Genomic DNA, 23,244 nt, shown 5'->3' on the forward strand with positions numbered 1-23,244 from the left:
GACTGGTAATAGGGGTTGGCGGCAGATAATTTTAGAAAGAGAGGGTCCAGATTGTCTAGCCCAGCTGATTTGCACGGGTAATGGTTTTACAGCTCTTTCAGAACATCTTCTATCTGGATTTTGGTGAAGGAGAAGCTGGGGAGGCTTGGGCAAGTAGCTGCGGGTGATGCGGAACTGTTGGCCGGGGTTGGGGTAGCCAGGAGGAAAGCATGGCCAGTCGTAGAAATTGAAATTCTCGATTATCATGGATTTATCGTTGGTGACAGTGTTACCTAGCCTCAGTGCAGTGGGCAGCTGGGAGGAGGTGCTCTTGCTCTCCATGGTCTTTACAGTGTCCCAAACCTTTTTGGAGTTAGAGCTAGAGGATGCAAATTTATTTTTGAAAAAGCTTTCCTGCTTTCCATAATAGCAAACTTCAGAAATAGTCTAATGTTGAGTCCATGCCACGTAGCATCTTTCTCATTTCATTTTAGACAGTACCATACCCATCTTTTCCATTAATTTGGGATGGACTACTGGCTACTTTCAGTTGCCGAACGTTGCAAATAGAAATTACATGAACGAATAGAGCCGATGTGCTTCCTGTTCTACATAGTATATTTATATCTGAACGTTCCAAAACCCCAACGTGTTTAACGCACCTTTGCTATGCACACGCGCCTCCCTCGTCAAAATGAACGGACCAATCATTGAATGACTCGCGGCAATGTGGAGCGCATTCAAGATCGAAACGCTTAGCAACGGTTAACAGAAAGCACCATGTTTAGAACGTTTATTATTATAGCATCCCACTACCATTTCAAGTTAAGGCAATAACAGGAGTTCGTCTAATTCGAAAATGTGCCAATACGTCTACAGGATGGACAGGGTTGGCTCTGACTGTCCCCCAAATAACACATGTTGTTTCTTATAGGCATCTATACTTTCTATTTGTCAAATCATCTGCGTGCACATGATTTGAAGGGGCGAGGCTTGAGAGCGTAAGCAAGCTGAATAGAGAGCGTAAGCAAGCTGAATCAAGATGGCGAGCTTCATTGAACGGTAGTTATTTCAGAATTCAGGTTCAGTTAGCCTGCTAGCAAGCCATTACAACAGAAAACATGTGTACTATTGCATCAGTCTTTGTGGATATTATCTATAAATGCCGCATTTGGTCAGTTGTCTTTTGTCACGGATAGCTTGCTACCTAGAGAAAAACTACCTACCTAACTAATCAGTTCAGCAGCAACATGATTTAGCTAGCTGGAATATGACAATTGCAAACATAGTTACATCACTGTTTATTTCCATTCTTCCCTAGGATGTGCCTATATCGTGTGCTCGTGCTGTCTGTTTTCATGAGCATCACTCAAGCTGTGGATCGCAGCAACTTCAAAACATGTGACCAGAGTGCCTTCTGCAGGTGATGGCTGCCTACCATCAATTCACTTGTAGAAAAATGTGTAACAACAATAACGTTACCTAGATGGACATTTTGAGACCTAAACGAAATAACGTGTGTGTGTGTGTGTGTGTGTGTGTGTGTGTGTGTGTGTGTGTGTGTGTGTGTGTGTGTGTGTGTGTGTGTGTAGTCGTCAAAGGGCGATGAAGCCAGGCCAGTCATCATACACAGCCTTACTGGAGACCCTGGAACTCAGTGACTCCCACCTCACAGTGCAGCTCCTGAATAACAATAATAAGGTTAGAATGAACAAGACCTGCTGCACACGTAAATAAGTTGTCATGGAGATTGGGTGAAATTACTTTGCTTTTATAATGGATTACTTGAATGGCACACAATGGAAATCCACCATACACTTAAGTGTTCTTCCACATCGTGCAAACCGTGTGATAATTTCATTGCCTGTGTTCAGGTGCTCTTGCTGCTCGAGCTGTATCGCCTTCAGGGGAACATGACCAGAGTGAAGATCAATGAGCTGAAGCCCATCAAGGCTCGATATGAGGTGCCTGATGTTCTCATCACTGACCCTCCCACTGAACTGTGAGTTTGTTCATTTCAATATCAGCCCACTATTGATATCTCACATTCTGGGGTGGTTTTGTAATGGATGTAAAGTATAGAGAAGGTCCATAGTGGGTGTGTTGGCATGGGTGTGATGGCTGTTTCTCTCCAATGCAGTATGTCAGTGGTGGCCCAAGATGAGCACAGGGTGGTGTTGTCTCTGGGTGGGGAGGACTGGAGGCTCATCCTCAGTGCCCAGCCCTTCCGCCTGGACATCATGGAGGGCCCACAGGTGCTGCTGTCCCTCAACTCCCGGGGCCTGCTAGCCTTCGAGCAGCTCCGCATACGCAAGGACACGTGAGTCGCTTATGCAGTCTTGCATGTACAGGATGAAACCATGCATTTATATCACATGGAACAATGCAATTGAATGCATATACTAGACCTGTGATGGACTTTGACGGAATATTGCCGTGTAATATATGTTGTGTAATTTCATGGAAGGCTTTTAATGAAGGCTGCCACTTGTGCTCTCCTGCTGAATTTGATAATTGTCTCAAAGGTTTTCTAAAATGCACTTAGCTGTGCTGTACTGATCTGTTTTCCCGCCCTGTTCCTTTCCCTCCTGTTTCTCACCATGTCCTCCAGTATTTCCCACAAAATAAGTAGCACAGTCGGTAGCATGTGGGATAAGATCAAGAGCGTTTTCTCTAGGTAACTGGTCTTAGCTTGCCTCTTGATGTAATGTTTGTGTGACACCTGAGTTGAACTACTGAAATAGCTTGCGGCTGTATTGTCTTATAGTAGAAATGCCACAAGTCAAAAGATCTTGATCAAAGATCAAAAGTCAACAGATCTTAACTTTACTAGAGCAACAATAAATAAATGTAAACATGTTGCTGTGTGCAATTTCTCCATAGGTCTGTACAGCCTCTACTGCTCAGTGTAGTGTACATATATTTACTAAGCTTCCCACCACCCTTTAAACTAAACAAATTATTGCATGTCATATTTTATTGTTAAGTGATTTGATTGGTTTACCCATGGATAATTATGAACAAATAAAAAATCTTCTGAATCATTGTCCTGCAAAGTTTAGAAATGTGGGCATATTACCAAGCCCATTACCAAGTTATTTTCTATGGGCTGAATCCTAACTTAAAATCTGCACATTTTTGTGCAACCCCCACATTAAGATCAATGTAAACACAAGTTAAGATGAACTGCTATGTCAACAAAATGCCAGTACATAATGCATGTTTAACTCAATGACAATTATCAAATGGAAAGAGTTTGTCCTTCAATTGATCACTAACAACATGTCAATCCAGGTGATGAAAAGCAGTTTATATTGCTTTACTTGTTCTTCACATTTCTCTATGTGGTTTCTATAGCAATCAATCAGTCTTTTGACATTGATATGTATTATTGTGTGATGCAGCAAAAGCCAAACAGACACAGAGGAAGCTGGGGAGAAAGAGGACACAGAGCAGCATGACAAGGAAAAGGTGTGTGGTGGTCTATTCCAAATACCTTATTGTTCTGATACAAACACTGCATGGGTTTATTGGTGCATTTATAGACTCCGTTCTGTCCATTTTTTTGTGTTCAAAGTGTGTAGAGATAACAGGTTGTGAGTAGTAGCCTAGTAGGGTGCGAGAAGAGCTCCAACTTCTGGTATCAATTTTATGTGAACTTTGAACTATGGTGTGTACGAGTAGCACCTTTCTGAGACACTTGAGCTACACGTTTGGCCTCTTTTCTGTTTCTCCACAAAACCCCTCTCTTTCCAGGTGTCAGAAGGAGAGGAGGAGGCAGAAGAAGAGGTGGATCAGCCAGGAATGTGGGAGGAGACGTTCAAGACCCATGCTGACACCAAGCCTAATGGTACATCGTTGTACACTACAATTCCATAGTAAAACCTATTGACATCATGTGTTTAATTTTTTAAATATATATAAATAAAAACACTGCTCTAATGTAACCTGCCTCCTGTCCTCCAGGTCCCTCCTCCATCAGTCTGGACTTCTCCCTGCCTGGAGTAGAACACGTCTACGGCATCCCTGAACACGCAGACGGCCTCAGACTGAAAAACACAGAGTGAGACTATAAACGCCCTTGCCCCAATGTCATTTGCTCATCAAAGTGTAGTTTTCTGATTTATTTTTTATTATCTAGGTCAGTATCTAGTCAGTTAAGAACAAATTCTTATTTTCAATGACTGCCTAGGAACAGTGGGTTAACTGCCTTGTTCAGTGGCAGAACAACAGATGTTAACCTTGTCAGCTCGGGGATTCGATCTTGCAACCTTTCGGTTACTAGTCCAACGCTCTAACCACTAGGCTACCTGCCGCCCCTTTTGTTGGTCATCCAGTGCTAACCCAGTGATTCCTGTTCCTCTTCTTAGTGGAGGAGACCCCTACAGGCTTTATAACCTGGATGTGTTCCAGTATGAGCTCTTTAACCCTATGGCTCTGTATGGAGCAGTGCCTGTCCTCCTCTCACACAATACCCACCGGACTATGGGTCTCTTCTGGCTTAACGCAGCAGAGACATGGGTGGATGTCAGCTCTGGACAGGTGGGTGTGTGTGTGACTGGATCTCACACACTGTCTTGCCTTTCCTTCTTTGCCCTTGGATCCACTTGGTTTGATCTCTGAATCATCTTTGTGCATGTTTGATTGCGTTCAGGGCTCCAGTGAGGTCCCTCAGACAGACGTCCGATGGATCTCTGAGAGTGGCATCATTGACGTCTTCATTATGCTGGGACCACGACCTAATGATGTGTTCACACAGTACTCTTCCTTAACAGGTACACTACTTACACACTCACTAACAGGAACACAGGTACACGTCACTCACGGTATATTCTACACATTCACACCAAGCACATTTTAATGTTCAATACATGGTCGGTTTATAGCTTCACTGCTCCCTATCCCAGAAGTGTTACCTTCACTTTAGAAATGACCTGTTCTCTGGCTGTCGTAGGTACTCAGGCCTTCCCCCCTCTCTCTTCGCTGGCCTACCACCAGTGCCGTTGGAACTACAACGACCAGGAAGATGTGAGTGCGGTCGACCAGGGCTTTGATGAACACGACATCCCCTATGACTTCATCTGGCTGGATATTGAGCACACGGACGGCAAGCGCTACTTCACCTGGGACAACAATAAGTTCCCACAGCCCAAAGACATGCTGCAGGGCCTCCTGCATAAGAGACGCAAGGTGAACTTAATGATGGAAACATAGGATTTTGAAATGGTGTGTGTGTGTGGTAATGAGAAGATAATTTAAATTTTTGGCACTGTTCTCTCTTCCTCCTCCACTCACTGCGTCCTCTCCTGTCCCGGCTGTCCACAGATGGTGACCATAGTGGACCCTCACATTAAGGTGGACAGCAGCTATAAGATCCACACTGAGATTCGCTCTCGAGGCTACTACATAAAAAACAAAGATGGCGGAGACTATGAGGGCTGGTGCTGGCCAGGTAGGAACACGTCAATATGTACACTATGTACAAAAGTATGTGGACACCCCTTCAAATTAGTGGATTCGGCTATTTCAGTCATACCCGTTGCTGACAGGTATATAAAATTGAGCACACGGCCATACAATCTCCATAGACAAACATTGGCTGTAGAATGGCCTTACTGAAGAGCTCAGTGACTTTCAACGTGGCACCGTCATAGGATGCCACCTTTCCAACAAGTCAGTTCGACTGTAAGTGCTGATATTGTGAAGTGGAAACGTCTTGGAGCAACAACGGCTCAGCCGCGAAGTGGTAGGCCACACAAGCTCACAGAACGGGACCGCCGAGTGCTGAAGCGCATGGCACATAAAAATAGTCTGTTCTCGGTTGCAACATTCACTACAGAGTTCCAAACTGCCTCTGGCAGCAACGTCAGCACAATAACAGTTCGTCGGGAGCTTCATGAAATGGGTTTCCATGGCCGAGCAGCTGCACACAAGCCTAAGATCACCATGTGCAATGCCAAGTGTTGGCTGGAATGGTGTAAGGCTTGCTGCCATTGGACTCTGAAGCAGTGGAAACGCGTTGTCTGGAGTGATGAATCACACTTCACTATCTGGCAGTCCGACGGATAAATCTGTGTTTGGCGGATGCCAGGAGAATGCTACCTGCCCCAATGCATAGTGCAAACTGTAAAGTTTGGTGGATGAGGAATAATGGTCTGGGGCATTTTTTTCATGGTTTGGGCTAGGCCCCTTACTTCCAGTGGTGGGAGATCTTAACACTACAGCATACAATTACATTCTAGATGATTCTGTGCTTCAAACTTTGTGGCAACAGTTTGAGGAAGTTTCTGTTTCAACATAACAATGCCCCTGTGCATGAAGCAAGGTCCACACAGAAAGGGTTTGTCGAGATCGGTGACAACTGGCCTGCACAGAGCACTGACCTCAACCCCATCGAACACCTTTGGGATGAACTGGAACGAAGCCTGCGTGACAGGCCTAATCACCCAACATCAGTGCCCGGCCTCACTAATGCCCCTGTGGCTGAATAGAAGCAAGTCCCCACAGCAATGTTCCAACATCTAGTGGAAAGCCTTCCCAGAAGAGTGGAGGCTGTTATAGCAGCAAAGGGGGAACCAACTCAATGTTAATGCCCATGATTTTGGAATGGGATGTTAGGCGAGCAGGTGTCCACATACTTTTGGTAATTTAGTGTATTTATGGATTGATAAATTCTAAAACGTACCAGACAACACAGTGCAGGTTAGCATTTGTCATAAATGTTGCCCTGGAAGCAGATCTGCAGAGTGGTCACTTGCTGGCACAGCCACAGTCATGAAATCTGATTTTAAACCTAACCTTAACCATACCACTAACCCTAATGCCTTGCACTAACCTTTTAAATTAAGACCAAAAAGCTCAATCGTACGTTTTTCTGAAATAGACAATTTGCCCCATCTAACGGAAATCGCTCAGTTCTACCTCCAGGGCAATATTTTGGCAATAAATGTCAATGCAGTGTAAGATTTGCCTGTTTTTCTACTGATTCAGTCACCCAAAGGCTAGAATTGTTTAGAACTGTTATGTATATGTACTCTATATTTTCTTGTAAAAGGGAATGCAGGTTACCCAGATTTTACCAACCCTGAGATGAGGAAGTGGTGGGCCAGCATGTTTGCCTATGACCAGTATGAGGTGAGTAAATCCCGTGTCAGTTAGTCTCATCTCCACATTTTAAACGCAGTTACTTTTTTCTCTTTCCTTCTTCTTTCTTGACTTCCTTTGGAAACTTTGTCCTCTTCACTGAGTCAGTTAGCATTGATGTTACTGGTTAATCAGTAAAACTGCTGGAGCCTTGAGCTACTGAGACCACAGATGTACTGACATGTCATTATCTCCTGTTTCTCTTCTCCAGGGCTCGATGGAGAACCTGTACACGTGGAACGACATGAACGAGCCGTCTGTGTTCAACGGTCCAGAGGTCACCATGCACAAGGATGCCCTCCATGGGCCCTGGGAGCACAGAGACATCCACAACCTCTACGGCTTCTACGTGGTGAGGAAGGGGAAGGGAAGGGCGTTACTAGGACTAGATAGCCCTGGGGGTGTTCACTGTCCACACTGTTGGGATTGTTTTGGATTAGTTACAGCATCCTTACTTATTTACTGCCATCTACTCAGTCTTCCCTTCTTTCCCTCTCTCAGCAAATGGCGACAGCAGAGGGTCAGATCCAGCGCTCCGGGGGGTTGGAGAGGCCTTTTGTCCTGACCAGGGCTTTTTTCGCTGGGTCTCAGCGCTATGGTTAGACCCTTCAATAACACCTCCCTCTGGTTACCATAAATGTTGTATACTGTATGTCTTCACTGAACCCCAACCCACTCTTGAAGTGTTCACTCTCTCACACACGCATTCACCCACTCTCCTCCAGGTGCAGTTTGGACTGGTGATAATGCAGCTGAGTGGGGCCACCTGAAGATGTCCATCCCCATGTGTCTCAGCCTGGGCCTGGTTGGCATCTCCTTCTGTGGAGGTGAGGCTGGCAGGGATTGGTGCTGCACAGATTGGATGGCTCGGTCTATCCTCGTTTGATGGTAATTCTTAAAGTATCCTAATCACTCCTCTCATCCCAGCTGACGTGGGTGGTTTCTTTAAGACTCCCAGTGCGGAGCTGCTGGTGCGTTGGTACCAGGCGGGGGCCTACCAGCCCTTCTTCCGTGCCCACGCCCACCTGGACACCCCGCGGAGGGAGCCCTGGCTTTTTGGCCCTGACAACACAGCTCTCATCCGGGAGGCTGTGCGTCAGCGCTACACCCTTCTGCCCTACTGGTACCTGCAGTTCTACCATGCCCAACGCACTGGCCAGCCTGTCATGAGGTAGGCTCATCAAGCCCCATGTTGGGCTTGACATTAACTTTTTTTTTAGACACTTTTTAGTTTTATTTTTTTGTTAACTTTTTACTTGTCAGCTCAAGTCACTAAGTGCAAAAATAAACAATCTTCTGTAACACCATAATAACCATTATTATCACTGGTATTGACAATGGAAGGCTGCTGATCTCTGATCCCATGTATTGTCTCCTGCCTCTGTGGCCTTGAGCAACGCACTTAAACCCCCCACCAAGTAAAATACTGCACTGATAGGCTACTGTATAAAACCCATATGTGGAGAGCTACTGGGTGTACAGGTTTTTGATCCACACACTATCTAATTCTGATCGGAGTAGGCTTTTTTTTACTTGTCCATGCGGAAAACTTAACTCTATAATCGTCTTTCTGACTATTTGTTTTACATGCCCAGGCAAGCGGACAAGTGTTAATGTCGAGCCCTGCCGCGTCTATGTTTTGAAGGTCTATAGCTGGCACCAGTCTTTGAGAAGATATTAGAGAGAATCCTTGTATTTTGATTCACCTTTGGTTGTATTCTCTCTCTCTGTACTATAGGCCCCTGTGGGTGGAGTATCCAGAGGATATTGCCACATTTTCCATTGACAATGAGTTCCTGATTGGTAAGTAGGTTAGGGAGAGCGGCCTTTAGACCGGTATGTACTTAACTTTTTATGGTACAATACTTTTGAATACTTAAATGTTTGGATGAAGTTGAGCTCTTCAACCTGGTGAGGATGATGCATTACCCCAGGCTACCTCTCCCCCCTGTGTGTTCATCAGGCAGAGATCTTCTGGTTCACCCTGTAACAGATGAAAGGTCTAGTGGGGTCACAGCCTACTTACCTGGGAATGGAGAGGTGAGTTTTGAGGATGGAGAGAGAGGGAAGGCTGACCTGGAGTTTTGCCTGTTGAAATATACCACATGTTCAATCAACCTGATACCTTCTCGTCCTCTGACCTCCTCGCGCTTCTCTCCCCGTCACAGGTCTGGTATGACGTCCACACGTTCCAGAGACATGACGGAGCTCAGAACCTCTCTATCCCTGTCACCATGAGCTCAGTAGGTTCTCTGTTAACATGGATCTGCTGTTTGTTTCTCTCAACTCCTATGGTCTTTAGCCATCACCCACCTCTCAGCACCTTTTCCAAATAACTCTCTCGCTTTTCTCTCTTCTCTGTCCCACCACCTGTTCCTCTCTCAGATTCCAGTGTTCCAGCGAGGAGGTTCCATTATCTGCCGGAAGAACCGTGTTCGCAGGTCCTCATCCTGCATGGAGAACGATCCCTACACCCTCTACGTGGCCCTTGACTCACAGGTATAACCTTCGTTTACACCACTATGATATCACTACCATTGTTGTTGTACCATTTTACTTGCAGGGGCTTTGTCGTCATTTAAATGTTTCTCTTTGTTCCAGGGCAAAGCAGAAGGAGAGATTTACATAGATGATGGTCACACCTTTAAACATAAGACAGACAAGCAGTTTATTCACAGACGCCTGAGTTTCACTGCGAACAGCCTCTCATCGAGGTCTGTCCCTCTAACTAACATTATCATTCCAACCAGGCCATGTTCTCCCTGTGTTTCTGTATCGAGTGTAACCTGTCTCTTTCTCTGATGCTGCAGTGATCTGTCTCCTGACTCCCAGTTTCCCACGGCCTCCTGGGTAGAGCAAGTGAACATCCTGGGAGCTCAGAAGCCTGATGCTGTCACCCTCACAACGACAGGTTAGTCATGTACCATCAATAACCAGGCAACATGGTGTCACGTAGAGCCAGGAGTTTCCCCTGAATGTCCTTCTGGTCTGGTAATGTAATGGAAAAATAACTTGTTGCAGCGAAGTTATTTTTGTGTTGGCAGGCTAGTGCAGAAAGTGGTAAGGGTTGTGAACATTGGGGTTTGTTACAATGTGCCTGTTCTTCACCCATCCTCCACAGATGGTGGGGAGTCTTCTGTGGAGTTTGAGTTTGACCCGGACACGGCAGTCTTAACTCTTCGTAAGCCTGGCGTGAACGCAGGGGTCAACTGGACATTACATCTGCGGTAACACAGGACACACACATAGAAGTCAAGAGACAAATGAAATGTCACACACAGACTTTTGGACAAACAAGTAAACATACAACTACAGAAAAGCACACAACCAGATTCAAAAGTGTGGCTAGGATTTGGAGCAGTTACCCAAACTGCAGGAGAAATGGATCAGGGTTGTTGAAAGAGTATGAAACTCAGGACCACAAATGGTGTTAGTCAGGAGAAATTCTGCACCACTAACAAGAGGCTGAATCTTTGATACTTAATTTTAAGAAATATTTTTTCCAGGGTTGAAATTATAACTGATGATGATGACTCCCTATAAGACTCTATGACTAGCTAAATAAAATAAATAAATGATGACAATGAATGTCCAAACGTAATGTTTGTATTTTTTTCCTTTCCATTTTTGTTACAAGTTAATGAATTTGCTTTTACATGGGTTAGCATTGTGACTAGACATGTATGAAGAGGAGATGACCTTCTATCGGACATTATGAAATACAGTGGGTATTATAAGTATTCACCCCCTTGGATTTTTTTTCACATTTTGTTGCGTTACAAAGTGGGATTGAAATTAATTTAATAGTTTTTGTTTTTTGTAATTGATCTACATTATTGCTCTGTCAAAGTGGAATATTTGATTAGAATGTAAATTAAAAATAACTATACCTTGAATAGATAAGTATTCACTCTCCTGAATCACCTTTGGCAGCAATTTACAGCTGTGATTTTCTTAGGTAAGTCTCTTAAGAGCTTTAACATACCTGGATTGTGCAAGATCTGGGAAGGTGTTGAGGATCATGGCTAGACAGCAATTTTCAAGTCTTGCCATAGATTTCCAAGCAGATTTAAGTCAAAACTGTAACTTGGCCACTTGGAACATCCACTGTCTACAGTATAGATTTGGCCTTGTGTTGTAGGTTATTGTCCTGCTACAGTGTAGATTTGGCCTTGTGTTGTAGGTTATTGTCCTGCTACAGTGTAGATTTGGCCTTGTGTTGTTGGTTATTGTCCTGCTACAGTGTAGATTTGGCCTTGGGTTGTTGGTTATTGTCATGCTGAAAGGTAAATTCCTCTGTGTTTGGTGTAAAGCTTAGCTCCATCCCATTTATTTTTATCCTGAAACTCCTGTCTTTGCCAACGTCAATCATACCCATACCATGATGCAGCCACCACCATGCTTGAAAAGGAGGCGGCAGTTACTCAGTGACGTGTTGGATTTGTCTCAAGCATAAGGCTTTGCATTTAGGCCAAAAAGGTTATTCTTTTATTTTTATTCTTTACATTTCATTGTGGAGTAACTGAAATGTTGATTCATCCTCAGTTTTCTCCCTTCACAGCCATTTAACTGGAGCTGTTTTAAAAGCACCAATGGTGACATCTCTTAGCAGTTTCCTTCCTGTCTTGCAGCTCAGTTGAGAAGAACGACTGTCTTTGTGGTTTAATACATCATCCACAGCATAATAAACTTGACCATGCTTAAAGATGGATAACAATACCAGAACAGATATTTAATCTATCTACCAATCACTGCCCTTCTGAGGCTTTTGAAAAGCCGCCTAGTCTTTGTAGTTCAATGTATGTATTGGGGACAGAGGAAGAGGTAGTCATTAAAAGAAATGTCAACCCCTATTATTTCACACACTGAGTCCATGTAACTTGTGATTTGTTAAGCCGCATTTGACTCCTGAACTAATTTAGGCTTCTCTAAACAAAAGGGCTGAATAGTTTTGCAACAACTGTTATTATATGTTAACATTTTTGAAATCTTTTCACTTTGGTATTCTGTGATGCTCAATGACAAATCACAACTAAGTCCATTTCAATCCCACTTTGTCAATCAACAAAATGTGAATAAATCCAAAGGGGTGAATACATTAACTTATGCAATAAGTAAAAGATGCATCATTTTACTAAATGTTTACATTTTGGGGAAGGGTTTATTTAACTAAAAAAGTTGATTTGAATTGAGGATTGGTTGTCAGCAATAAACCAACTACATTCCCATTTGCTTCATATTTTGTTTATTAAAAAGTTATTATAAATGAAGGCTATGAAGTTCGTACATAAATACACCATGTCTTGGTATAAACATTTGGTTTCCAGGTGTTTTTCATATTCAAGGTTTTGTTGTCTCATGATATAAAATACTGATGGTACCATAGATCTGTGAGAGGTGATGCTGTATGACAGTTTGCATCCATAAGTATGGTGACACCCTATGATATCACAGCACTGTGTCCTACTAAAACAGCATCATGAGCCCTGTCTGAGTGCCCACATTGAGGATAACACAAAGTGTGAAACTCCAGTTTAGAAGATATAATTCTGAGTATAGCATGCTAAGGTATACTGTATATACCAGTTCATTTCACATAATGGTTTGCCCATCCAATGTTGCTATTCTTTCCATCATTTGATACGACCGGAGTGTATCCAGGAGATGCATATAGTCTTGTGGTCAGTCTGCAGACGGCCGGGTGAGAAAACGCATCAGGCTCTCATAGCTGAGGAAGGTGATTGCGTTGACAGGGAAGGCCCTCAGGCTGTTCAGGAGGAGCCCCTTAAAGAACACTCTCACCCCCTCCTCCTTCAGACTCACACTCATGCAGTGCAGGACCCCCTGGTACACCCGGCCCCCAGCACCGGACATCTGCAGCCGCGCTTTCACCACATCCATGGGCGTGGCAAAGGCCCACGTCACCACGCCTGCCACCCCACCCGCCATCAATACTGCAAATGTGCCTGCAGATACAAACCAAATAATTACCTGAAAATCTATGTAATTGCACTAGCACTCAAACCATCAGCAATAAACAGTCAAATCTAGACACAGACTCGCTCTCTTCTCACAGACTAGCATGGCCTTTGAACTGTTAATGACACACACACACCAAGTCGTCTCTATTGCAGTGACCTATAACAGTTTATATCTCAAAATGCCTGGAGATGAGCGTAACATCTCAGGAACCACATATAATATAGCAATCTTTTCACATGAAAAGATGGCCTGGAACACAATCTCTCTCTCCAACTGACCTGGCCGTTTGCCTTCTTCCGTCAGAAACCTGCAGGTGATTTCGTAAGGCAAGAAGTAAATTCCATAGCAGGGTACATCTCTCAGGGTAAGAGCCAACCCCCCTCGAAACAATCCCCTTGGCCCCTCCTCCCTCAGGATGACAGTCACACAGTGAGTGGGACCTCGATACCCGTCACCACCGACCCCAGCCCAGCCCTTGGTCTGGGACTGCAAGCGTACCTTCACCAGGTCAACAGGCGCAGTAACCACCACCTGGCAGCAAAGACAAGCTTGGTGTTAAAAAGTACACATAATGCCATATTTCAGGGCTATTTAAAGCACGTTCCATATTACCTGTGCCAGACCTGAGAAACAGCCAGCTGCGAAGACTGCTGATGCCGAGGCAGGGTTGCCTTGGATTCGGTCATTCCGTTGGGACTGGGTGAGGCAGTCTAAAGCATTGCTATAGGAACCAAAGACCACAGCGTTGGTGATGCCAGTAGTCAGGACAGGAAATGTCATGCCCTTGAAGAACCCAGGGATCTGATCCAAAAAATACAAAAATAGTATAGTTAAGGAATTAATGATGGTACAACATTGTGGCGAAAATATAAAACGTTCATCGACACGTCCCACTGGGCACAAACTGGTTGACTCAACGTTGTTTCAACATAATTTGTCAACATATTGTGACGTGAAATCTACGAGGTAAATATATTAGATTTGAAAAAAGTAATCAACTGTTGTTTTCTGGGTAAGATTTCAACCACAGGATTATGTTGTCACGATAACCACATTTCAACCACAGGATTATGTCATCATGATAACCACATTTCAACCACAGGATTACGTCATCATGATAACCACATTTCAACCACAGGATTATGTCATGATAACCAAATTTCAACATAGACAAACCTTGAATAAAATATGTTAAATTTGTACCTTTTAAAAGAACTTCAGATCTTCAATGATAAAATCTACTATCAGAAGAAAGAAAACTAGAGGCTGGGCAGCACCTCCTCCTGGAGAATTGATCTATCAGAAGCTACCCTTTGGTATCCCATCCAGGGTTTTAACCAAGCCCATCGCTGCTTAGCTATGATATTTTCCACTGACTATTACCAATGTGCTATCATGACATTGATTGTTGTGAGAGCTCCCCTAAAAACTAAGATTTACTGGACTCTACAAGGTGTTGAAAGCGTTCCACAGGGATGCTGGCCCATGTTGAATCCAGTGCTTCCCACAGTTGTGTCAAGTTGGCTGGATGTCACACAGGAAACTGTTGAGTGTGAAAAACCCAGCAGCGTTGTAGTTCTTGACACAAACCGGCGCACCTGGGCTGGCACCTACTACCATACCGTGTTGAAAGGCACTTACATTTTTTGTTTATCCCATTCACCCTCTGAATGGCACACATACACAATCGAGTCTCAAGGCTTAAAAAGTTGTCTTTAACCTGTCTCCTCCTTCATCTACACTGATTGAAGTGGATTTAACAAGTGGCATCATTAAAGGATCACAGCTTTCACCTGGATTCACCTGGTCAGTCTATGTCATAGAAAGAGCAGGTGTTCGTAATGTTTTCTATACTCAGTGAGGTGCATTAAAACTACAGTACCATTCAAAAGTTTGGACACACCTATTAATTCAAGGGTTTTTCTTTATTTTTACTATTTTATACATTGTAGAATAATAGTGAAGATATCAAAACTATGAAAAAACACATGGAATCATGCAGTAACCAAGAAAGTGTTAAACAAATATTTTTGAATTTAGTTTATTCAAAGTAGCCACCCTTTGCCTTGATGACAGCTTTGCACACTCTTGGCATTCTCTCAACCAGCTTCACCTGGAATGCTTTTCCAACAGTCTTGAAGGAGTTCCCACAAATGCTGAGCACTTGTTGGCTGTTTTTCCTTCACTCTGTGGTCCAACTCATCCCAAACCATCTTAATTGGGATGAGGTCGAGTGATTGTGGAGGCCAGATCATCTGATTCAGCACTCCATCACTCTCCTTCTTGGTCAAATAGCCTGTACACAGCCTGAAGGTGTGTTGGGTCATTGTCCTGTTGAAAAACAAATGATAGTCCCACTAAGCGCAAACCAGATGGGATGGCGTATCCCTGCAGAATGCTGTGGTAGCCATGCTGGTTAAGTGTGCATTGAATTCTAAATAAATCAACAACAATGTCACCAGCAAAGCACCATCACACCTCCTCCTCCATGTTTCACAGTGGGAACCACAGATACGGAGATCATCCATTCAACTACCATGCGTCTCACAAAGACACAGCGGTTGGAACCAAAAATCTCAAATTTGGACCATATCAGACCAAAGGACAGACTTCCACCAGTCTAATGTCCATTGTTCGTGTTTCTTGGCCCAAGCAAGTCTCTTCTTCTTATTGGTGTCCTTTAGTAGTGGTTTCTTTGCAGCAATACGACCATAAAGGCCTGATTCACGCAGTCTCCTCTGAACAGTTGATGTTAAGATGTGTCTGTTACTTGAACTCTGTGAAGCATTTATTTGTGCTACAATCTGAGGTGCAGTTAAGTCTAACGAACTTATCCTCTGTAGCAGAGGTAACTCTGGGTCTTCCTTTCCTGTGGCGGTCCTCATGATAACCAGTTTCATCAAAGCGCTTGATGGTTTTTGTGAGTGAACTTCAAGAAACTTTCAAAGTTCTTGAAATTTTCCCGGATTGACTGACCTTCATGTCTTAAAGTAATGATGGACTGTCATTTCTCTTTGCTAATTTGAGCTGTTCTTGCCATAATATGAACTTGGTCTTTTACCAAATAGGGCAATCTTCTGTATTCCATCCCTACCTTGTCTGACACAACTGATTGGCTCAAACGTAAAGAAATTCCACAAATTAACTTTTAACAAGGCACACCTGTTAATTGAAATGCATTCCAGGTGACTACCTCATGAAGCTGGTTGAGAGAATGCCAAGAGTGTGCAAAGCTGTCATCAAGGCAAAGGGTGGCTACTTCGAAGAATCTCACATATAAAATATATTTTGATTTGTTTAACACTTTTTTGGTTACTACATGATTCCATGTGTTATTTCATAGTTTTGATGTCTTCACTATTATTCTATAATGTAGAAAATAGTAAAAACAAATAGAAAAACCCTTGAATGAGTAGGTGTGTCCAAACTTTTGACTGGTACTGTAATTCGGTGGAGACCCGAGGTACCTCAAGAGTTAACCAATACTTTGTTTTTATACTTCAACAACGAAGATATGTAATCTTACGTAGCTTTTAAACAAGCTCATCAGTATGTTTTTTATACGTTAAATCATTGTCAATCCAAATGCCCAGATATTTAAAGCGAGAACCCGATCAATGAGAGAACCATTCGATGAATAAATAAAACAAAAACATTAAGAGGTTGGGGTAATGGCATATATAACATACAGATAAATATTACATTTTTTGTGTTTGGTTGTCAACACAAGCATATATCAACATTTGAAGGAGATGTATATTCTGTGCCACTGACTTTAATTCAAGTTTGTTTTCAAATTGATAATAGATATGTTGGATTCACGTCTCTATCTCAACCAAAAATCTAGTTAAAGGATAGGACTAAATCAAATCAAACTTTATTTAAGGTGCATTTCAAGTTTGTTTTGATTTAGTCCTATTCTTTAAATTAGATTTTTGGTTGAGATGGAGACATAAATCCAACATATTGATTATTAATTCATAAACAAACTGGAATTAAAGCCAGACAGTGGCACAGATGGAACTATCCAAGCAGAAGATAAATCTCGTTCAAATGTTGATATTTGGTTGTGTTGACAACCAATGAGCCCCCCCCCCCTCCTCCCAATTTAAAAAAAAAGGCACTTCTCTTTTCCCACTAGCACTGACCTTGATGATAAATACTTTGTTGAGGGAAAATGTACTTGATACGATTGTGATGTTGTTGTCTTACCTAGCTATCTTAAGATGAATGCACTAATTGTAAGTTGCTCTTGATAAGAGCCTCTGCTAAATAACTCAAATGTAAACATTTGAAATGTAACCAAATACAATTCAATATTTAAAATACAATAAATAGCCTATTAACTTGTTAACAAATTTTATGTTGGATTTACGTCTCAAACTCAACCAAAAAATAAAAGTTAAAGAATGGGCATAAGCCAGCTGCACAGATGGAACTATCCAAGCAGTAGATCTCCTTTAAATGTTAATATTTGGTTGTGTTGTCAACCAAATACAATTTAATATTACTTTTGTAATACAGTAAATAGCCTTCGTTAAGGCTATTTTACAAACTAATGTAACATTTTACCTCAAAATGAGTAACATATCCATGGCCACATTTTGAGGTTGCTGTAACTATACATGTATTTTTATGTAATAATGTATAGTGTGGATGTTCAAGATAACACGCATAAGTCGTCACAGGTCTGTGGAGATCTTTACCTTTGTGTAATAATCTGTGCAGAATCTCGAACAGCATAGATCCCCTGCACTATGTACTTTTAATGTAATCTCAACAGCAATCCAGGTAATTTGGTTCTGCTATTAGATGAAGCACAGCGATAACACATTAACACATTAAATATATTGTATAAATAAACTAAAATCCTGACATTGTATTCCCATTTGAACATTGCTGTGCATGGTTGAAAGCGCAGTGATAGACATTTGAGTGAAAACTAAACCAAAAAGAAGACATTGTTTTTTTCGTTGGAATTTGGTTGTGCTTTTAGATGGTTGAAAGACTAGTCATAACACACTGGAAATTCATCTAACTTTTGGCTGTCTTTTTGAGTTGGTGAATATAGGTTGTAATCTCATTGTTCGTCTCAACCAAATATCACCCAATTATCGACATTGAAATTACATGCTATGCACAGTGGGATGAGTCATATAATACCAAAGTATTCAAAACCTTACCCCTTCACGAGTGTATGTCCTAGCCACACAGTCACAAATCCCCTTGTATTTAACCTGGGTCTGCAGACGCACCTACATATGGAGTATAATATACATATTATGTGACTTGTCAACAAGTTTAGATTCCTTGGTCTAAATTAGTGGATATAATCATAAAGTTTGAGTGAGTCCAATACTTGTACCTTCACTGTGTCCATTGGATGACCAAAAGCCAACCCTACTGCTCCTAGAACATATTCATATACGCCTAGTCAAATTCACCCTCCATATTCATGTCCAAAAATGTTTTTATACACAAAGATCTATGTTACTCCTATACATTACCTGAAAGGCATCCTGCTATGAATTCCACAAACAGCATGCTCAGTTGCTTGATCACACTAAAACAGATAAATTACAGTACAACTATCAGTCCCAGGTTAATCAAGGTAGTGGGGTTTACAATCTCTCACCTTGTAACCATCTAGTCAGAATTCAGCATTTTTTATGATGATACATGAATAGCCATTACAGTTTAGGGGAAAATATAAAATGATTAATCATTTTCTCTGATGACATTACCCAGTGGGCACAGACGTCAATTCAATGTATCAACGTTGGATCAACATAAATTAATTGAAATGACGTGTAAACAACGTTGATTCAACCAATGTTTGCCCAGTGGGTAGACTCATTCAACTTTAATACAGATTTCACAGCACATGGTTCTGGATCTCAAAGAGTGATCTTTGAGCTTGGGAGTGCAATCCTTGCAGTCTTGTGCATGTCAATGTTTTGTTTTATTGTTTTTATGGGGGCAGGGGGTGGGGACTAACAGACAACAATATGCCTTTACTGCTACTTACAGCTATTTTCACTCACATACAGCACACTGCAATCTTAATTCCAACTCTCAGAAACTAACAAACTAACCCATCTTTCTCAGTACATTACTATTTTACTGTTTCCTTTGACAATACATCCTTCTATTTTACTGTGATGTCTAACGAGGTTCTTGAACCTAAATATGTGTACCGTTTCAACCTAGATTGCCCTAAAAATAAATACTTTACCGAAGAGTATAATCATATTTCCCATTGGTTGATCTTGGTTTTTCAGATCTCTTAACAGTATGCCTACTGTTCGTAGGTCCATCTGAACACATACATTATCACTTACCTGTCTTCAAAAACAAGCCACCGCAAGTACAGTACCAAAAAAGATAAGTCTGCACAGGGTTGACTGTTCAATGTCAAGATATCTATTGGAGTCCCATTCTAAATCATTGATAGAAAATATAGGTCGCTAAAGCATATAGCATTGCTTGTATGGCTTGTATATGGCTAGTGATATGCTGCTTTTCAACCTGTGCAGAATTAATAAACGCACACATCAGTCTGGAGCAGTAAACCAGTTAAAAATATGCTAAATGAATTTGGGGCGAACGTCCACGTTGCTTTTTGCGCTTAAAAGAATGAAAGCAAATATTTTGAAGAGTGCGTTCGACTAGAAAATTTGGTTGGTGACCTAGATCAGAGGAAGATTTACCTGATTTGAGCGTTACCTCATCGTAGAATACACACCAACACAAGTTATATCGGAGCATTATACTTTCTTCATCGACCGCACTATTGTATGACTGCCTACAAAGTACTATATCTCAAGGCAAATCGTCTTTGATTCATTTTTCTAGGGTAGGGTTTTGCTGGCCTTTAGCGGTAAAAATGTGCACTGTCCGCTATATATATTTATATATTTAAGAACAGCTCTTAGCCATATATATATATATAACAAATAATCTGGCCTTATTGTTTAAATATATCAGACAATATATACAAAGTTTATATACAAATATATATATTAAAGTGCAGTGCATGCAACGGACAACGCAACACAGAGGGCCTGAATAAAGCCCTTAGTCGTGGTATATTGGCCATATACCACCACCCCCGAGGTGCCTTATTGCTATTATAAACTGTTTAGCCACGTAATTAGAAGAGAAAAAGGAACGTTTTGTCATACTCGTGGTAAATGGTCTATCATAAAATTGGGGGTTCAAATCCTGAATGCTGATTGACTGACAGCTGTGGTATATCAGACTGTATACCAAGGGTATGACAAAACATGTATTTTTACTGCTCTAATTACATTGGTAACCCGTTTATAATAGCAATAAGGCACCTCAGAGGTTTGTGATATATGGCCAATATACCACGGCTAAGGGCTGTGTTCCGGCACTCCGCATTGCGGTGTGCATAAGAACAGCTCTTAGCCATGGTATACTGACCATATATAACAAACCTAATCTGGCCTTATTGTTTAAATATACCACGGCTGTCAGACAATCAGAATTCAGGGCTCGAACAACCCAGTTTATAAGTAAGCAATAAGGCCCGAGGGGGTATATGGACAATATACCATGGGTCAGGGCTGTTCTTAAGCCCGACGCAATGCGGAGTGCCTGAATACAGCCCTTAGCCGTGGTATATTGGCCAAATATCACAAACCCCTAAGGTGCCGTATTGCCATTATAAACTGGTTACCAAAGTAATTAGAGCAGTAAAAATAAATGCTTTGTCAAACACATGGTATACGGTCTGATATACCACAGCTGTTGCAAAGCCCTTAGTGTCACACCCTGATCTGTTTCACCTGTCTTGTGCTTGTCTCCACCCTCCAACAGGTGTCTCCCATTTTCCTCCATTATCCCCTGTGTATTTATACCTGTGTTTTTTGCTGGTCAGTTACCAGTTTGTCTTGTCAAGTCTTACTAGCGTGTTTTCTCGTCCTTCTGGGTCTGACCATTCTGTCCCTTATTGACGCTGTTTTGGATTACCTACCTCTGCCTGCCGTCCTGTACCTGTCGGACTCTGACCTGGTTACGAACCTCTGCCTATCCTCGACCTGCCCTTTGCCCCCTCTCTCCCATGTTATAATAAATTATCTAAGAACTGAATACTTAGCCATGGTATTTTGGTCATATACCAAAAACGGCTGAGTTGTCTTATTGCTAATATAAACTTGTTACCAACATAATTAGAATAGTAAAAAAATAAATGTTTCGTCATAACTGTGGTATACAGTCTGATATACCACGGATGTCAGCCAATCAGCATTCAGGGCTCAAAACCATCCAGTTTATAATTGCAGGTATTTTTTGCAAGCATGAATTCAATGGTTATAGTTCATTTTTACATGTTCTATGTTTGAGCTGCTTTTGAAAGCATAAGTCCAATTGAAAACATTACTGCCATTGTTGAATTGGATTTTCATAATGGCAAGCTTGGACTGATGGGTTGGTTAGCTAAACTAGCAAGTCTGTTTGAATGGTTACCACGGCAACTACTGTAGCTATGTAGTCAAATTGCCAGCTAGCTACTTCAGTGGATGTTGAACACATTTCTGGTGGCAAATGTGTTCAATTATAGCAATGGTTAAATCAACTCTGGAGTTTGCGTTGTATGGAAAATAATGCAACTCCGTAGAAGTTCAGTTCCACTCTAGAAAGTCGTGGAACACGCCTTCAACGTGGTTCATTATTTTCCATAGAACGCATAGCCCCCTTACGTAATGTATATATTTCTATCAAGTAGCGATATAACCCAAATGTATTTCGAATAGCTAGACAGACAGTGTTCCCCTATCCCATTAGGCGAGTTCAATTGTATTGCTTCTGCTCTAGACAGTGCTCACACTGCCTCTGGTATTAGCATAATTACTCAATTATATCTAAACACAGAATAATAGTTAAGCAACAAACTACAATTTCAGAACGATAGATGGCGGTAATGCACCATAAAAGTTGAGCTGCACAACAAAAATCTGAAAATTTTTACCAAAGAACAATGAGACAGATATTTCACTGGATGTATAAATGTGAATCAGCTACTTGGCGTTTTCAGAGGAAGCCCGATGGCGGGCAGTGGGCGAAGATGGAACGAGATGGATTTTGTCCGACATTCTGCACATTTTCTCATCGATTAATCATTTGATCTCAATACGGTTTTCTGTTCCCCAAACTACAATCTGTTATGAAAAGAGTGGATTAAGTTTTGTATATTTATCCTTTGTAAAAGTTTTTTAAAATCGCGTTTAGAAGTTGTGCAAAGGCGAATTGAGCTATTGCACACAAGCACTGCACAGAGTAGGGGTTTCCTAACGCGACTTTCTTTTCCCCAACGCAGTTAAGCCAAAATCAGGTCCCTGTAACACCTAAAGATTTTGCAATTGTTTTAGATGCCATTCCCTCAGGTGTTGCTATGTTATTCAGGAACATGTCAAGACCTGACCCTCAGAGCCTACCTTCTTTCTGTTGACCCTGTTGACTCATCAGTAGGAAAGATTTGTTTCAACAACAGAGCGATACGATCCTTGTTTCAGCAGGATGTTGTATCTATACCTTATGTCATGCCTTATTGGAATGGATTTATTGATAATATCTGTTGGAAAAAAGTTTGGATGTTGCCACACACATACCTACTTGTTTCCTTTAAAATTATTAATAAATATTATCCTGCCAGCCACTATATGAAGAAGTTTAAGGAAAATATCAACTCAAATTGCTCCTTTTGTAATGACCACCCAGAAACAGTTGTACATCTTTTTTGGCATTGTATGCATGTAAGAAAACTGTGGCAAGACATCAGTAGGTTTATAATTGAACACATTTATGAAGATTTTACACTATTGTGGAGAGATGTACTGTCTGGATTCTTTACATACAATAGAAATAAGCGGAATAATTTTTATGTAATTAATTTCATTATTCTTTTGGCCAAATTTCATATACACAAATGTAAATTTACAAACAGAAAACCACATTTTCGTACCCTACAAAAAGAAGTATAATGCATGTCCCTTAAGGTCCTTGTGTAATTGTAATGTGATATTGTACCCCCTAGCTCGATTGTCTATTGTTTGTAATCTATGTATGCTTGTGTTCCCTCATGTGCTTTATGTATTGATTTGATATTAATAA

The 23,244-nt window shown here is 41.7% G+C and overlaps 2 protein-coding genes across 5 annotated transcripts; one reads left to right on the plus strand and one right to left on the minus strand.

The window, feature by feature from the left end:
* Positions 1-880: 880 nt before the first annotated feature.
* LOC112231309 (neutral alpha-glucosidase AB) lies at positions 881-10,723 on the plus strand. Of its 2 annotated transcripts, XM_024397998.2 has the most exons (25): positions 881-1,041; positions 1,301-1,402; positions 1,572-1,680; positions 1,854-1,981; positions 2,120-2,299; positions 2,591-2,656; positions 3,384-3,450; positions 3,736-3,829; positions 3,946-4,042; positions 4,350-4,521; positions 4,634-4,754; positions 4,934-5,169; positions 5,305-5,431; positions 7,034-7,113; positions 7,334-7,474; positions 7,624-7,720; positions 7,848-7,949; positions 8,050-8,293; positions 8,861-8,925; positions 9,086-9,162; positions 9,291-9,365; positions 9,508-9,621; positions 9,724-9,836; positions 9,933-10,033; positions 10,244-10,723. In XM_024397998.2, exons 1-25 carry the CDS (start codon positions 1,022-1,024, stop codon positions 10,351-10,353), a joined length of 2,838 nt encoding a protein of 945 aa, XP_024253766.2. In that variant the 5' UTR covers positions 881-1,021; the 3' UTR covers positions 10,354-10,723. The 2 variants fall into 2 exon arrangements, with proteins under 2 accessions (XP_024253766.2, XP_024253765.2); XM_024397997.2 differs by lacking the exon at positions 2,591-2,656.
* Positions 10,724-12,350: 1,627 nt separating this feature from the next.
* On the minus strand, positions 12,351-22,604 carry LOC112231311 (solute carrier family 25 member 45). 3 transcript variants are annotated; one of them, XM_024398001.2, is made up of 7 exons: positions 22,569-22,604; positions 18,612-18,667; positions 18,470-18,513; positions 18,288-18,359; positions 13,717-13,905; positions 13,383-13,635; positions 12,351-13,088 (listed from the first exon to the last, which is right to left on the minus strand). In XM_024398001.2, the coding sequence occupies exons 2-7, from the start codon at positions 18,646-18,648 to the stop codon at positions 12,805-12,807; spliced, it is 879 nt and encodes a 292-aa protein (XP_024253769.1). In that variant the 5' UTR covers positions 18,649-18,667; positions 22,569-22,604; the 3' UTR covers positions 12,351-12,804. The 3 variants fall into 3 exon arrangements, with proteins under 3 accessions (XP_024253769.1, XP_024253768.1, XP_042166937.1); XM_024398000.2 differs by lacking the exon at positions 22,569-22,604 and adding an exon at positions 19,815-19,975; XM_042311003.1 differs by lacking the exons at positions 18,288-18,359; positions 18,470-18,513; positions 18,612-18,667; positions 22,569-22,604 and adding an exon at positions 19,815-19,976.
* Between the last annotated feature and the right edge of the window lie 640 nt (positions 22,605-23,244).

Source organism: Oncorhynchus tshawytscha, linkage group LG33, assembly GCF_018296145.1.
Source record: "Oncorhynchus tshawytscha isolate Ot180627B linkage group LG33, Otsh_v2.0, whole genome shotgun sequence".
Taxonomy (NCBI): Eukaryota; Metazoa; Chordata; class Actinopteri; order Salmoniformes; family Salmonidae; genus Oncorhynchus; species Oncorhynchus tshawytscha.